This window comes from Eptatretus burgeri, chromosome 8 (assembly GCF_056783735.1).
Source record: "Eptatretus burgeri isolate ZD-2024b chromosome 8, Ebu_testis_v1, whole genome shotgun sequence".
Lineage (NCBI taxonomy): Eukaryota > Metazoa > Chordata > Myxini > Myxiniformes > Myxinidae > Eptatretus > Eptatretus burgeri.
Genome location: NC_140968.1, coordinates 36,633,467 through 36,648,696, shown reverse-complemented (window position 1 = coordinate 36,648,696; position 15,230 = coordinate 36,633,467). Strand labels below are relative to the sequence as shown.

Here is a 15,230-nt window from a genome sequence, read left to right as displayed (position 1 = left end):
GCTTTTACATTACAAGCCTGCGTTCCATATCCTCTTCAACCAATCCAAGTAGTTGCACCTGTCATTTTATCCAAATTGGAAGTCATTTTACCATCAACTCATTTTACCTAATCCTGATACCTCTACAGTGGTAGTATGGGCCAGCAGGATAGCCTACTGGTATGTGCACTGACGTCTGAGGTGTTTAACCTTGGTTTTAATCTTGACCCAGCGAGAAATTGTCACCCTGGTATTTGACAGACAGGAGGAGGCATCGATGTGTTCATTATCCACCAGAAGGACATTACGTTGGAGGATGCATCTGCCAGCACTGGGCGTTGGTGGACGTTAAAAATCCTACGGTATCTTTCACAAATAAAAGGTGAGATATCACCCTGCACCCTGAACAAATTAGAAATTCCTACCTAAACTGCAGGTAGCAAGCGATCTGGTCTCATTCGTCATTCCTAAACAACAGGTTATATCTTGCTATCCGGGCAGCAGTTTCTACACAATAAATAAATTCACCAGGTAGTTTACACGTTTCACGTGAACAGCCAGCCATCTCCGAAAACAAAGAACGACCAATTCACAGGAGTAGTCTTGAAGACTTACTCTGAACAACAAGTTTTGTTTTAGTTGTATTTTGATTATAAGGGGGGAGGCTCATGGAAGAGCTTACACAATATACAGTGCTGTATTTGCTTTCCCATTGTCATTTTCTCTTGACAATCTTCTGACCATAACAAATGGGACACCAATAATATTGCTGAAACTTCAATCATAAAAATAATTTTAACAAAAGAAGGGCACTCTTCGACGTCACGTCACCCAATATTATTACATCATCATACATATTTACACAAAGTTTGATTTAAATCCCTTCAGCTGTTCTTAAGTTATCACGGGAACGAAAACCTATCACGGAATCTAACATTTGACCTCTTGATGCTGCCATCTAATCAGTTAATCTTTGTATCATCCTGTATATTTATACCAAGTTTTGGTAAAATCCCATTGCTGGTTCACAAGTTAGCAGGGTGACAATTTTACCTAACATGACCTCTGAACTTAAAAAAAGGCTGCCGAACCACGTGACCGACATCACCCCCCCCCCCCCCATACAATTTAGCCCTAAATGACTTTAAAAAAAAAATCATACTGATGGGATAAAGCATTCGATGTATGCAATTATGATGTCTTAATGAAGCCACCTTTGACATCATCAAGAAATCACAATTATTTCCCATGGGTGGTCCAAAAAAGTCTAAAAAAAATAGAATGTTGCTCCACAAGCTTAAAATTATTCTAATATGATCCAATAACAAGCATAAAATTTTTAGCTTGATCGGAAGTGATTTAGAGGTCGCTCCATATGACGACTTTTAGTCTCATGACTTGAATAAATTAGGGTATGGTCAGGTACGATTACGGGTACTTCTGGATGTCCGAGGTGGAAATGGAGTGCATTTTCGAACTCTATGGGGTCGATTTACTCTAAGAAATGACTGCACCGACATTGAATTCACTACCATTTCGAAAATATGACCTAAAACAAGATTTATCATTACTGGAGTTGAGTAACTAATCCGACTCATTTCAAAATTTTCTAATCTATAATTAATTTGTTGTCCGTCTAAACATTTCTTAGAGTAAATCGACCCCACCGAGTTCGAAAATGCAGTCCATTTTCATCTAGGAAGTTCAGAAGTGTACGGATTCGCATCTCACCATACCCTAATTTTTCAATCAATGGAATTACAAACTATTAGAATATTTCGTCTCATTTACCAAATACCACTATCATCTCCGCCTCTATTGCTGTCTCCATTCCCGCCTGAACTTATTTCTAGCCAGCCCAACATCCAGTGTTTTAGATTCAATAATTCACGAAAAATGTTAGTTATTTATTTAGTTATTATCTATCTATAATTCCAGCAATCTCTGTCTGTTTGTCTGTCTGCGACCGCCGTTTCTCGACGACCGTCGGTCCGATCTCATTGAAACTTGCCAGGAATATTGCCGGGGACCCGCGGATGTGCCTTTTCGAGGTTTGATATCGATCGGACGAGCAGTTCCCAAGTTACGGCCATTTTATTGCTTTTCCAGTGTTGAAAAGGTGTATATATGGCAACTGAAGTGTCGTTCCACCTTATCATGCCATTTTTTTTCCTCAGAATAATGATAACAGCATATTAATAATAATAATAATAATACCACAATAATTGAATAAAAAGAATAACGTGATACAATGACCAATGCCTGTCAACCAATAACGACCTATATATTGTCTGTCAACCAGACAGGACACGGTGCTATGACGTCACGAATGACGTCACAATGCTTCCTCTTGGATTGAAACTTGCCAGGAATATTTCCGGGGCCCCGTGGATGTGCCTTTTCGAGGTTTGATATCAATCGGATGAGTGGTTCCCAAGTTATGGCATTTATCTGTCGACCAATGACAAGACACGGTGCTATGACATCACCAATGACGTCACAATTAAATGTTTATATATATATATATATATATATATATATATATATATTTTTTTTTTTTTTTGCATGATTGACGGTCCGATCTGATTGAAACTTGCCAGAAATATTGCTGGGGACCCGCGGATGTGCCTTTTCAAGGTTTGATATTAATCGGATAAGCAGTTCCCAAGTTACGGCCATTTATCTGTCGACCAATGACAAGACACGGTGTTATGACATCACAATTAATGTTTATGTATTTATTTATTTATTTATTTTGCACGATTGACGGTCCGTTCTGATTGAAACTTGCCAGGAATATTGCTGGGGACCCACGGATGTGCCTTTTTGAGGTTTGATATTAATCGGACGAGCGGTTCCCAAGTTACGGCCATTTATCTGTCGACCAATATCTGCGAGAGAGGGGGACGGGAGAGGGGAGGATGAGAGTGGGGGCGAGAGAGAGGAAAGAGAGGAGGGGGGGAGAGAGGAAGGGCGAGACTATGGGGAGAGAGGGGGAGAGAGAGCGGGTGGGAGTGGGGACGAGAGAGGAGGGTGTGAGAGGGGGTGTGAGAGGGGGTGTGAGAGGGGGTGTGAGAGGGGGGTGTGAGAGGGGGTGTGAGAGGGGGGTGAGAGGGGGTGTGAGAGGGGGTGTGAGAGGGGGTGTGAGAGGGGGTGTGAGGGGGTGAGGGGGTGTGAGGGGGGTGTGAGGGGGGTTTGAGGGAGTGTGAGGGAGTGTCAGGGGGTGTGAGGGAGTGTTAGGGAGTGTGAGGGGGTGTGAGGGAGTGGTGAGGGGGGTGTGAGGGGGGTGTGAGAGGGGGTGTGAGAGGGGGTGTGAGAGGGGGTGTGAGAGGGGGGTGGGAGTGGGGGCGAGAGAAGGGCGAGACTAGGGGTGAGAGAGGGGTGAGAGAGAGAGGGGCGTCACAATTCAAGAGAGGGGGAGAGAGGAGGGGGTGAGAGAGGGGGTGAGAATGGGGGCGAGAGAGATGGGCGAGAAAGGAGGGGGGAGAGAGGAGGGGAGAGACTAGGGGGGAGCGAGAGAGAGACGCGTCACAATTCTTCTTGGTTTGATATGACGTCACAATTGACGCTGAGGACCTGAGTATGTTTCCCAGGTGTTTCCCAAGTTATGGCCATTTATGATACGGTTGGTCCAATCTAATTGAAATAATGCCCCAATCCAGTCGTCGTTTACGCACCTACGGGCCCGCCCCTACAGGCCCGTACTAGTTATATTAAATTAGGGTATGGTGAGATGCGAATCCGTACACTTCTGAACTTCCTGGGTGAAAATGGACTGCATTTTCGAACTCAGTGGGGTCGATTTACTCTAAGAAATGTTTAGACGGACGACAAATTAATTATAGATTAGAAAATATAGAAATGAGTAGGATTAGTTACTCAACTCCAGTAATGAAAAATCTTGTTTTAGGTCATATTTTCGAAATGGTAGTGAATTCAATGTCGGTGCAGTCATTTCTTAGAGTAAATCGACCCCATAGAGTTCGAAAATGCACTCCATTTCCACCTCGGACATCCAGAAGTACTCGTAATCGTACCTGACCATACCCTAATTTAACCAACTCATGAAACTAAAAGTCGTCATATGGAGCGACCTCTAAATCACCTCCGACCAACTTAATTTTTTTTATGCGCGTTATTGAATCATAGTGTAATAATTTAAGGCTTGTGGAGCCAACATCTGAATTTCTTTTATTTTTTTTGCTGTTTTTGGACCACCCGAGTACAGGCCATGTGCCAAGTTTCATTTTTTTTTTCCATGGAGCGGTTTCGGAGATACAGAGGTCCAAAGGTTTCTTTTTTTATTTTACAACATGGCTGCAACACCACATGACCTATTATGGCAGAATTATCATTAAAACATTATACATGAGTAGTCGCACCTTTGGTGAAAATTATATGTCAATCGGATGGGCGGTTGCAGAGAAAACAGAAAATTAGCACGGACGGACATACGTACGCACGGAACCGGACAGATGGATAGACAACCCAAAAACAAAATGCCTCGGGCGATTTCCTCAGTGGAAGCATAAGAATTCTGATGTCTAATCTAATAAGTAACATTCATCAGACATCTGTGTCTGTTTGTTTGTTCATGTTTTTTGCAAGGACCGGTGGACCGACAACCATCGAATTTAACACACAGATCAAGTCTGACCCGGGGATTATCCTAAGGGTATTTTTATCCATCACAACCTCAGCCTTCAAAACCCAACTAAGATCCCCCCATAAATACTTTTTACATGCTTCAGAGATTAGATTACATGCTTGAGAGAAGACATTTTTATGTTTGGAAGATAAGACCCCTTAAGATCCCGAAGGCCCTAAAGGCAGTTAAGATCCTTAAGACCCCGAAGACACTTTAAGACCCTGAAGATCCTTAAGAACCCAAAGATCCTTCAGACCGCAAAGACCCTCAAGACCCCAAAGACTCTCAAGACCCTTTGGAGCCGGAACACTTCGAAGACCCTTAATACCCTTCAAGACCTCGAAGACCATTAAGAACCGAAAGACCCTTCAGACTTTTGAAAACCCTCAATACCCCAAAGACCCTTAAATAAACCCAAACCGGCATTGCCTCAACTCACCATCGAATAAATAAGATTCATTGGATTTCTGTCTGTCTGTCTGCCTGTCTGTCTTTTTGTTCGCATTTTTTGCAAAGACCGCTGGGCCAACAACCACCAAATTTGGCACAGAGACCAAGTCCGACCCGCGGGTTGTTCTGAGTGTATTTTCATTCATAACCTCAGCCTTTAAAGACCCCGAAGAACCATAAGACCTTTTTAAACATGCTTGAGAGAACACTTTCTACATGCTTGAGAGATAAGACCACTAAAGACCCCGAAGACCTTTGAATTCCCCAAACAAAATAAAGACATTTTACAACCCCAAACACAGTTGAGATCCCTAAGTCTTTTGAAGACCCCTTGGAGCTGGAGGACCTCAAAAATACTTAAGACCCCAAAGACCCTAAACAGCCAAATGACCTACAAGACCCTGAAGACCTTAAAGACCCTTAAGACTTCAAAGATACATAGACCCCAAGACCCTATTACTCCCTGATGTTCCCTTAATACCACTTTACCCACTGATAAACTTGGTGTTGGCTTAGTGGTTAGGGTGGCTGGCTTGGGATCTTAGGGTCCTGAGTTCAAGGTCCGTTTGCCACTGAATTAACACCAGGTGAAGTTGACTCAGCCTGTCATCCTTCTGAGATCGGCAAAATGAGATCCAGTGTACTGGTATTGGGTCACAGCATCAGCAGAATTTTAGTGCCCCAACAAAATGATAGCCACCCGGCAGCAAAGCTGCCATATGCAAGAAGACCCATTGGTGTTCTGGCTCTCCTGCCCCTACACAGTTTCCACCCTCACCCCCACCTCGTCGGTTCTCCTGCCCCATTCTCAGCCCTGCCGGCTCTACTGTTTCTCCCACTTCTCAGTACCCCCCTCCCCACCAAGTGGGAAATCCTGCTAGTATCCAATCAGCATTTTCCCCAGTTTTGAGTAAGGTTAGGAATTAATCATTGCAGTCAGTATCAGATCTGGTCTTTCCTCTACTGAAAATCAATTTGGGTTTTGTTTGATACCATCTGCCTCAGACATGTTACTTCTGATTTAGCAAGGGCAGGATGCTTTGGATCACAGACAAAAAGATAAATCAACAAATCATATTGCTTGTGGTTTTGAGACAACATACTCACCCTGCTCTCCTTTCCAAATGTCCGTGGAGGAATATAGTGATAGAGGCAGGGATAGAGATCGAGATAGAGGCAGGGATGGAGATATCTCCTCCTCTCCATAAGGTATTATGGATGTGGGAATGAAAGTATTGTATGCAGAGGATACCAATATGTGTTGTTAGACTGTATGCTGCAGTACACTTATTTAAATGAGACAACAACCTCAACAGCAAAAGAATGTCAGTTAACAAGGACAGAGTGAAAGCTGTAAATATTTCTATTTAGCATGTGAGCACCCAAATGAAGGACCATGTGATGATTAAACTGTACCGATTCAGAGTAGGCCTCCTTGCACAGAGCTGGGTCAGTGAGGAAGTCCAGTGGAACAGTTAATATTACATGGCCAGACAAAATGTTCCTGCAAAATAAATTAGAAGCAAAAAGCCAGTGAAGAGAGGCACATAAAACTCTTAAACCACCTTGCACAAATAGAACTCCAAACAAGAGGTCACAAAGCTCACCATACAAGCAAACGGAGATCTCGAGTCGTAGCAACTAGAGCCTCGTCCTGGTCCAGAACAGTGGAAAGAGAAATTATTGGACTGTCAGGATCTTCTAAAATTACCTCGCTCTCATTCCTTCTGGAAAAAAGGCAAATTAAAAATAAAAGTTGCACACAAATAATCAACCTTCATGGATATACAAAAGTTGACAAAATAAGCCAAATAAAAAAAATCATACATTACAGGAGTAAATTAAATAAATGCCTTTTCTTCCCCTCCCCCCCCCCCCCAACCCCTTATTTTTAGTGCTTTTGCAGTACTGTACATTCATTTAAACCTTTGGATGACCAGTGGGGTAAAGGTATACCTCACATCACGTTTAAACGTCAACACTTTTCATCTCAATGGTCATTTGAAGGTTAAGGCTCATGATAGAGCTTGTACATAGAACAAGATTGAGAATTGCTTTGCAATGCATGTCCCTGACCGATATGATATTTTCTAAGTCCAAAAAGGGCATAACTCTGTAAAAAAAATTGATGACACACACTCAAACTCGTTCTGTAACTTATCACAACAAAGCCACATACAAAATTCTATGCATAAAGACCATACATTAAGATCATATGCTGAGCGTTGGTGCTGCCTAAGCAGTCTCCTTGGCTATTGGGCACAATCCTGGACAGGTCGCCACTCCGACACAGGATACCAGCATGCTGGCACTCATTTTACCGACCTTGGAAGGATGACAGGCAGAGTCAACCCCACCTGGTATTAATTCAACAGAAAAAGGGGGTTTGAACTCAGGATCCTAGGATCCCAAGCCCACCACCCTAACCATCAAGCCAAACCAGGCATACCAAATTCCAGTTGAATATGTTACTGGGTATAGGCGGGGGGAGGGGGGGTGAAGTCTGAAAAACCACAGGTGGGATGGACGGATGAATGGACAGATGGAGAGCAAACCTACAGTCCCCTCCAGTAAAACTGGTAGGGGACTAATAATGAGCTAATACGTTAGGTCCCCCACCTTTTTGGTCGTCTCATTCTCACTCATTTTAACGTCCCCCGTCTCCGACCTTATCATAGGGGTGGGGGAGAAAAATGATGATAATAACAACATAAAAGTTTACGACTATGTTGACATGAAACATGCAGCTTCTAAATGTGCAAAGAATGTCCTGTTCAGGTCGGGGAAATATGCCATTTTTCACAATCGACCAGATCTGTTAACGTGAAACAATTCCCAGTTTGGTGACATATTACATGATGTCCATGCATTTGCAAAACTTTCAAAATAAGGAAAACAAGATGAAAACATTAAACAATGTTCAAAAATATGCTTTAATATCAGAAAATTATGAGGAGGGGAGGGGGGGTGTGCACAAGAAAACTACATAAGAGACCTTGGTGTCATCTAGAAAATTGAAAAGGTGGGATGAATCTCTTCAATCACCCGACAAACCTCAGGGTCATGTCGGATGTAGCTATCGGATGTTTAACTTGGATTCCGGATAATATAATCACATGACATCATGAAACACGGCATGCAGTCCTCCTGCCTGACCTTCCATCAGGAGTCAAAGTGATGACAGATGCACAGGCACCATCCTGGACATTGAAGTAGCAGGCTACCCTGCAGCCTGGTATTGCAGCAACTGGCCCAACAAGATGTCCATCAAGAAGCACCCGGTGGTTAGCCAAGCTTCTTTGCACCCACAATACACTGCACAAAAGTACCAATTAATAAGACAAAATAATAATAATAATAAAAAAATAAAATCAGAGCCAACGAGGACGTGCCAACTGGTCGGATATACTTCCTTACCTCAGAATTTCTGATACAGCCAAAAGCATCACATGTCTTGAATCCTTGAGAGGAATTAGTTCTTTAATTTCCAGGTCCTTAAAAAGATAAAAACACACTTGCTTCAAAATGGAAAGTAAAAGCAAAACAGGAGAGAACAAGAACGGCACTCGGTAGAGCACATACCTCTGCCAGACTGAACAGTTTACGTTTTGTATCCCAATGATTGGCCGGATCTGCATCCGGACCTGAATCAGAATCGAATCGGTTTGTTCGTGTCACCTAACCAACTCATCCACCAACTTTTTGAAATATCATGCTACACGTCATTTTTAGCCCTTTTACTCAAAGGTGAAAAATAACTTTAAAAATTCTCAGATCCAGATCTTTACTGGAATCAAATTTATTCTTATGTGACCGAATCCATCCACAATTTTTTAAGATGTCCTGCTCACAGACAGGGGTGAAAACATAACCTCCATCCACCTTCGGTGGCGGAGGTAAAAACTACAACGTCACTTTGGAACTTGAACTTACATTTGAGATTTCCCAGGTGTTTTGTTCTTTCCATTTGGCACTCTCGGTGCAATAAACCCACAGGGTCACTTGGTGATCTTGTGCTATAGCCAGGCAGGACATCAGATGTCCGTCCACCTCCCAGAAACTGCTACACATTGCATGCACCTTCCACTTTTGCACCGACTGCACAACACAGTGACAGTTATGCATTCAGTTAGCAAGCAGATGGTTGCCAAGGCAAAATAATTCAGCAACTCACCGCCTCTATCTAATCAGGTTGAGATAATATCATGAGGAATAGATATCTGCAATGTGTAAGCTGAACATTCAACAGCTTTTGAAATATAGCACACAGAAAAGTACATGGATAGATAACCGGTCGGTCGATTGGAGCTCATTTTAATGTCCATCTTCAACCTTGGTCGGAAGGGCGGGGAACAAACACTTTTGCAAAGGAAGCATCATACCTGGATCGTAAATACAGGAGACAAGCGAGGAAGTTGTTGACATTGTGGCAGCTCACAGCTGTGCGGATCACCATCAACTTTGGCACCAACAGTCTCTTCCTGAAAACAAGAACAGCAGGACAACTACCTCATTCTGCATTGAATTTAAGAATGACACAGTTGCACAAAGTGACATAACATCTTTTTGTTTGAAAATTTGAAAGGAAAGATGAAATTTAAAGTTGCTACAAGTTAGGGAATTTTTCAACAGCATAACCTCACAACATCCTGAAGCTTGATGTGAAAAAAGAAAGTGTTATCACCTTGTTTTGTTTCTCCTCTGTAAACAAATTCTCTGGAAGAACAAATTCCTGAGGGTCAAGTGCCTGTGGACATGTCTGCAAGCACGAGAGAGCCAGGCCAAAGGAAAAGGCCAGTTCTTCCAAGTTTTGGGGGTCCTCAAGAACTCCCTGGCAAATCTCACCAGACAACATACTTGCTTCTAAGTGAGAGAGGTTGACGGTGATTAAAAAATATTTGAATTACCAAATTGGATTAAAATGGTTGAACAAACTGCACAACTTTCTTCATCGTTTGATCGACAAATGATGCACACTTACCCTCAATTTTGTCATTCCTTTGTTCAATTCTAATCGGCGTGTCCATTGCACTTTCTATACATTCTTTTGTGGTCAGCTGGTTCTGAAAATTATTAAATAAGTCAGCCAATACACAGATATTAATGGTAAATGGCACATTCAGAACGTGACGCAACAAACATACCTCAAGGGAAGTCCGAGGAAGTACTTCTGGGTGTTCAACATCCATACCGTCAAGGCATTCAGTCAGAGTATCACTTTGAGTCGACACAAGCTCTCCGCTGTGACTTTCAAACTCGACTTCTGCACACAACGGCTGTCTCGGTTCTTCATATTCACCTTGGCATTTTGAAGATTCTTGATGTTCATCCACTCGAACACCAGCCCACATTGGAGTTGTGGCACAAGCCTTCTCTTTTTTATGGCAACTTTTCTTGTGACGTCGACCCGACCTGCTCTTTCTACACAAACTTTCGCAACACACCTCTGTGTCAGTCACACAGTCACGAACACTTAATGGGTTTTCAACAATAAGTGGAGAGTATGGAATGGTGTCTGACCCACACGACTCTACACCTTGTTTTAAATCGGTTTTTCCAAACTCCAGGGATCCAGGCAACGTCCTCTCATCTTTCTTATCTGTTTCCAAGTTTCCCAGTGCTGTAGTAACTAAAGAAACTAAATTATCTTGTTCTGGATGGCAGGAGTTGATTTCTTTGGATTCTGGATTATTGTTTGTAGCTTCCTCTAATTGGACTGTAGTGGTCAAATCAGTAATGTTTGACAGAGAATAGATTTTGTCTGAGGTAATCTCATATGAAGCTCCCACAATGCAATCGACACGTGGTGTGCAAGAAACTGACTGTGAGACATTAGCTGCTTCAGAATCTATTTCTTTACGAGTAAAAACTATCGGCATTGATTGTCGGGCTTGGAACAAATGTGTCTTTTCCTCACGAGTGCTCGAGACTTGCGAATACACACGGCATTTCCTTTCACTTGCATTCTTGTGAGCCTTTTCCTCTGATTCTGTGTCTGAATAAGTCTTTCCTGCAAAGGCATTGTCACTCTTTGAAAGCATTTCCGTCTCTTTCACAGCACCACTTCCATGAATCGGCTTTCCAAGCTTTGAAGCAGTGAAGTTATTACCTGCAGTAAGAAAAGAAGAAAAAAAGAAAACACAAAAAAAAAATCGCGGTTACTGGTAAGAGATAAATCATTGCAAAAATAAAAGTAAAAAAGGTTCAAAGGTTATATGCAGTACCTTCCACCATACCTTTGTTTACTTGGGCCCCAATGATCTTGGCTTGTGCCACGGCTTGTCCCATTAGTTGTGGACTTTTTCGAGCAATCGCAAACTTTTCGACTTTCTGGAAAGGAAATAGCTCACAGGAGGCAGTGCCACAGCCTGACATTTCATTCATCTTGTGGCCAACAAAGGTGCCAGAACCAACAATATACATACAAAAGAACTTTGTTGCTTACCAGCAATTTCCGTTGGGCCAAATCGTACTCCTTTCTCAGCAACATCAGTCTCTCTCGAAGCTGCACAAAAGTGAAGGATATATATATATATAAATTTCAACACAGATATTTATCCTGAAATCTTGTAACATTTTGTTTTTTTTTTGTCATCTCTTAGGCTCATGCAGCAGCTTCTACAAACACATGACAGACTACAATGGCACTCGATGGAGTGAACACCTATGCCAGACTGAACAGTTTACGTTTTGTATCCCACCGATAGGCCGGATATGCATCCAGACGTGAACCCCGATCTAATCAGCTTGTTCTTGTCACCTACTATACTCGTATACCAAGTTTCGTCATAATCCGTCCACAACTTTTTGAGATATCGTGCTGGACTGGATATCGTTTTTGGCCCTATCTCTCAATTGTGAAGAATCACTTGAACATTTCAAAAATTATCCGATCTGGATCTTCACCAAAATCGAAACAATTCGCCCTAGTCACACACCCAAACCTGTACACCAAGTTTCTGGGTGTTCGTCCGAATCCATCCATAACTTTTTGAGATATCCTACTCACCAGGACAAACAGACAGGGATTAAGACATAACCTCCATCCACCTGTGGTAGCAGAAGAAAAATATCACAGTGATCAGATCATTTCTACTATATAGAGACTAGTTGCTGGACGTTAACGGTCCCACGGTGTCTTTCATGAAGAGCAGGTGAGTTATTTGCAGCCCCTTGAAAATGTTTTGCAAAATCCTGGCCTATCGCCAGAAAAGGAAAAGGCAAACCACCCAGTGTAGTGCTTGTCATGGAGTTCCGTTAATAACACTGAACCTGCCTTCAGGTCGACACACACACACACACACACACACACACACACACACACACACACACACACACACTTCAGCTTATTAAGTGCCTGATTCTGGATCATCAGCTGACATCTGTCAGCATCGAGGTTTCAACCCTTTTAGCCCAGAACCTTTATGAACAGCATGTCCATAAGCCTAGTTGCGTCTGAATATCATCCAATGAGAGTGAGAGGGAGGCTTTAATTTACATTGTACAAGTCTTGGACACATGTCGAATAAAAGGAACCATTTATACAGTCGAACTATAATAACCACAGTCCAAATGACTGAAAACCCGAAAAGGGTTGCCATGGAAACAACCAGGTGGAAAAATAATTAATATGTAAAATCGACTCCAAGAAGCTCATCATATTCACAATGTACACATTATAAACTTATCAACGAATGTCTGAGGATGAAGGATGAATTTTAATTGATATCTTTGATAATTTCTTTGATAATTCGAATCCCACGACAATCGAAGGATGCCCTGAAGAGACCATTTTTCGGACACGTCTTTAATCATTCTTTATGGAACCTCACGTCCGGATTCAGACTCACCTTTTTCTTCTCTGCAGCGGACTTGGGGTTGTTCCCTGAGGTGTTCATCCTTCAACTTCAAGGCAACAGAGGTCGACCCTCACCTGACAGAGAACTCGAAGACTCGTTTTCTTCACGACAACAACGCCGCAACTCTTCTTACTTTGTTCTTCAACTACAATCATAAATATCAATATCAATATCAATACATATCGCGATCGACCTGAGGTAAACTCACTCACGTTTCAGATCAACACAACTTCCACATTCATCGCGACTCTCTGCGCGCCAATAAGCCGCCTCGACCAATCAAAATGCTTCCTCAGTTCAATCCCCTTTTTATTTTAGAATAAATATCGCTTTTGGTCGTATGGGTAATAAAAATTAAAATCGTATCTGAAATGAGCAAGGTTTGTAAATTCGATCGAGATTTTTGATGATTGCGAACGAGCAGGGTAATATGGCGGAAAGGTCACTTCCTGCGGCTTCGAAAACATGACACGATGAGCAGCACTCCACAACAATCTCAACTCGTCCTTTCACGAAATCCACGAGGAAGGAAGAGGAGGGAGGGGGGAGGAGAAGAGGAGGGAGGGGGGAGGGGGAAGAGGGGGAGGGGGAAGAGGGGGAGGGGGAAGAGGAGGGAGGAGTGAGGGGAAGAGGAGGGAGGGGGAGGAGGTGAGGGGAAGAGGAGGGAGGGGAGGTGGTGAGGGGAAGAGGAGGGAGGGGAGGTGGTGACGCGAAGTGGAGGCAGGGGGAGGAGGTGAGGAGGGAGGAGGAGGAAGGAGGGGAGGGAGGAGTAGCAAGGAGGGGTGGGGGAAGGGAAGACAGTATGAGGTGAGAGGAAGGGAAGGCAGACATGCAGTGGAGTGTTAATTACGATTCATACCATTTCCTCAGAATGATGCTGCATAGGATAACAGTGAAGATGAAAACAAAATGTCTGAAATCGATTTTCTTCCGGTCATACTATAAACACGCTCCGGAGACAGACTCCCATCCGGAGACACACTCTTGTCCAGACAAATCGTCCGTCATTCTGAGCGAGTTGTTCATGCTAAAGTCATTCTGAGCAAGTGGTTAGTGCTCTGTCACCCTGAGTGAGTGGCTCGTGCTCCGTCACCTTGAGCGAGTGGTTCATGGTCCGTCATTCTGAGCGAGTTGTTCGTGCTAAAGTCATTCTGAGCAAGTGGTTAGTGCTCTGTCACCCTGATCGAGTGGTTCGTGCTAAATCACCCTGAGTGAGTGGTTAGTGCTCCATCACCCTGAGCGAGTGGTTCGTGCTCCATCACCCTGAGTGAGTGGTTCGTGCTCCATCACCCTGAACGAGTGGTTCGTGTTCTGTCACCCTGATCGAGTGGTTCGTGCTCCATCACCCTGAGCGAGTGGTTAGTGCTCTGTCACCCTGATCGAGTGGTTCGTGCTAAATCACCCTGAGTGAGTGGTTAGTGCTCCATCACCCTGAGCGAGTGGTTCGTGCTCCATCACCCTGAGTGAGTGGTTCGTGCTCCATCACCCTGAGCGAGTGGTTCGTGCATTGTTACCCTGAGTGAGTGGTTCGTGCTTTGCCACCCTGAGCGAGTGGTTCGTGCTCCATCACCCTGAGTGAGTGGTTCGTGCTCCATCACCCTGAGTGAGTGGTTCGTGCTCCTTCACCCTGAGTGAGTGGTTTGTGAACCGTCACCTAAGCGATTGGTTTGTGCTCCGTCACCTAGAGTGAGTGATTAGTGCTCCATCACCCTGAGCGAGTGGTTCGTGCTCCATCACCCTGAGCGAGTGGTTCATGCTCCATCACCCTGAGCGAGTGGTTCATGCTCCATCACCCTGAGCGAGTGGTTCGTGCTCCATCACCCTGAGCGAGTGGTTCGTGCTCCATCACCCTTATTGAGTGGTTCATGCATCGTCACCCTGAGTGAGTGGTTCGTGCTCTGCCACCCTGAGCGAGTGGTTCGTGCTCTGCCACCCTGAGCGAGTGGTTTGTGCTGTCACCTACAGCGAGTGGTTCGTGCTTCATCACCCTGGGTAAGTGGTTCGTGCTCTGTCACCTGAGCGAGTGGTACATGCTCCATCACCCTGAGCGAGTAGTTCTTGCTCCGACACCCTGAGTGAGTGGTTCATGCTCCGTCATCCTAAGCGAGTTGTGATATAACACCTGATTTCTGAGCCTTTTTGCCATATTAACGTGTTTTATAAATTGCCGAGCCAAATTTTTTTCCAGCCGTCACACGCAGCTGTTTATAAAGATTTATGCTTGTGAACATATCCCTGAAACGTCTAAATAAATCTGTCATCGGTAATCACACTGAATGCAACCTGCCGATTCC

General features: G+C 43.8%; 1 protein-coding gene across 9 annotated transcripts in view; it reads right to left on the bottom strand.

Annotated features, from left to right (window-relative positions):
* The window catches only part of PALB2 (partner and localizer of BRCA2), a 27,310-nt gene that overhangs the window by 10,568 nt on the left and 1,512 nt on the right, over window positions 1–15,230 (bottom strand). The window contains exons 1-12 of one of the 9 annotated variants that reach the window (XM_085891555.1): window positions 12,928–13,301; window positions 12,087–12,127; window positions 11,523–11,582; window positions 11,314–11,407; window positions 10,059–11,186; window positions 9,762–9,940; window positions 9,460–9,558; window positions 9,011–9,175; window positions 8,495–8,571; window positions 8,234–8,392; window positions 6,685–6,804; window positions 6,494–6,581 (exon numbers count right to left, since the gene is read on the bottom strand). In XM_085891555.1, the coding sequence (XP_085747681.1) occupies window positions 6,494–6,581; window positions 6,685–6,804; window positions 8,234–8,392; window positions 8,495–8,571; window positions 9,011–9,175; window positions 9,460–9,558; window positions 9,762–9,940; window positions 10,059–11,186; window positions 11,314–11,407; window positions 11,523–11,567 (2,154 nt within the window). In that variant the 5' untranslated portion in view covers window positions 11,568–11,582; window positions 12,087–12,127; window positions 12,928–13,301. Of the gene's footprint in view, window positions 1–6,493; window positions 6,582–6,684; window positions 6,805–7,696; window positions 7,746–8,233; window positions 8,393–8,494; window positions 8,572–9,010; window positions 9,176–9,459; window positions 9,559–9,761; window positions 9,941–10,058; window positions 11,187–11,313; window positions 11,408–11,522; window positions 11,583–12,086; window positions 12,128–12,927; window positions 13,330–15,230 lie in introns of those variants that run through there. The other 8 variants (XM_085891556.1, XM_085891557.1, XM_085891553.1 and 5 more) reach the window with 8 other exon arrangements.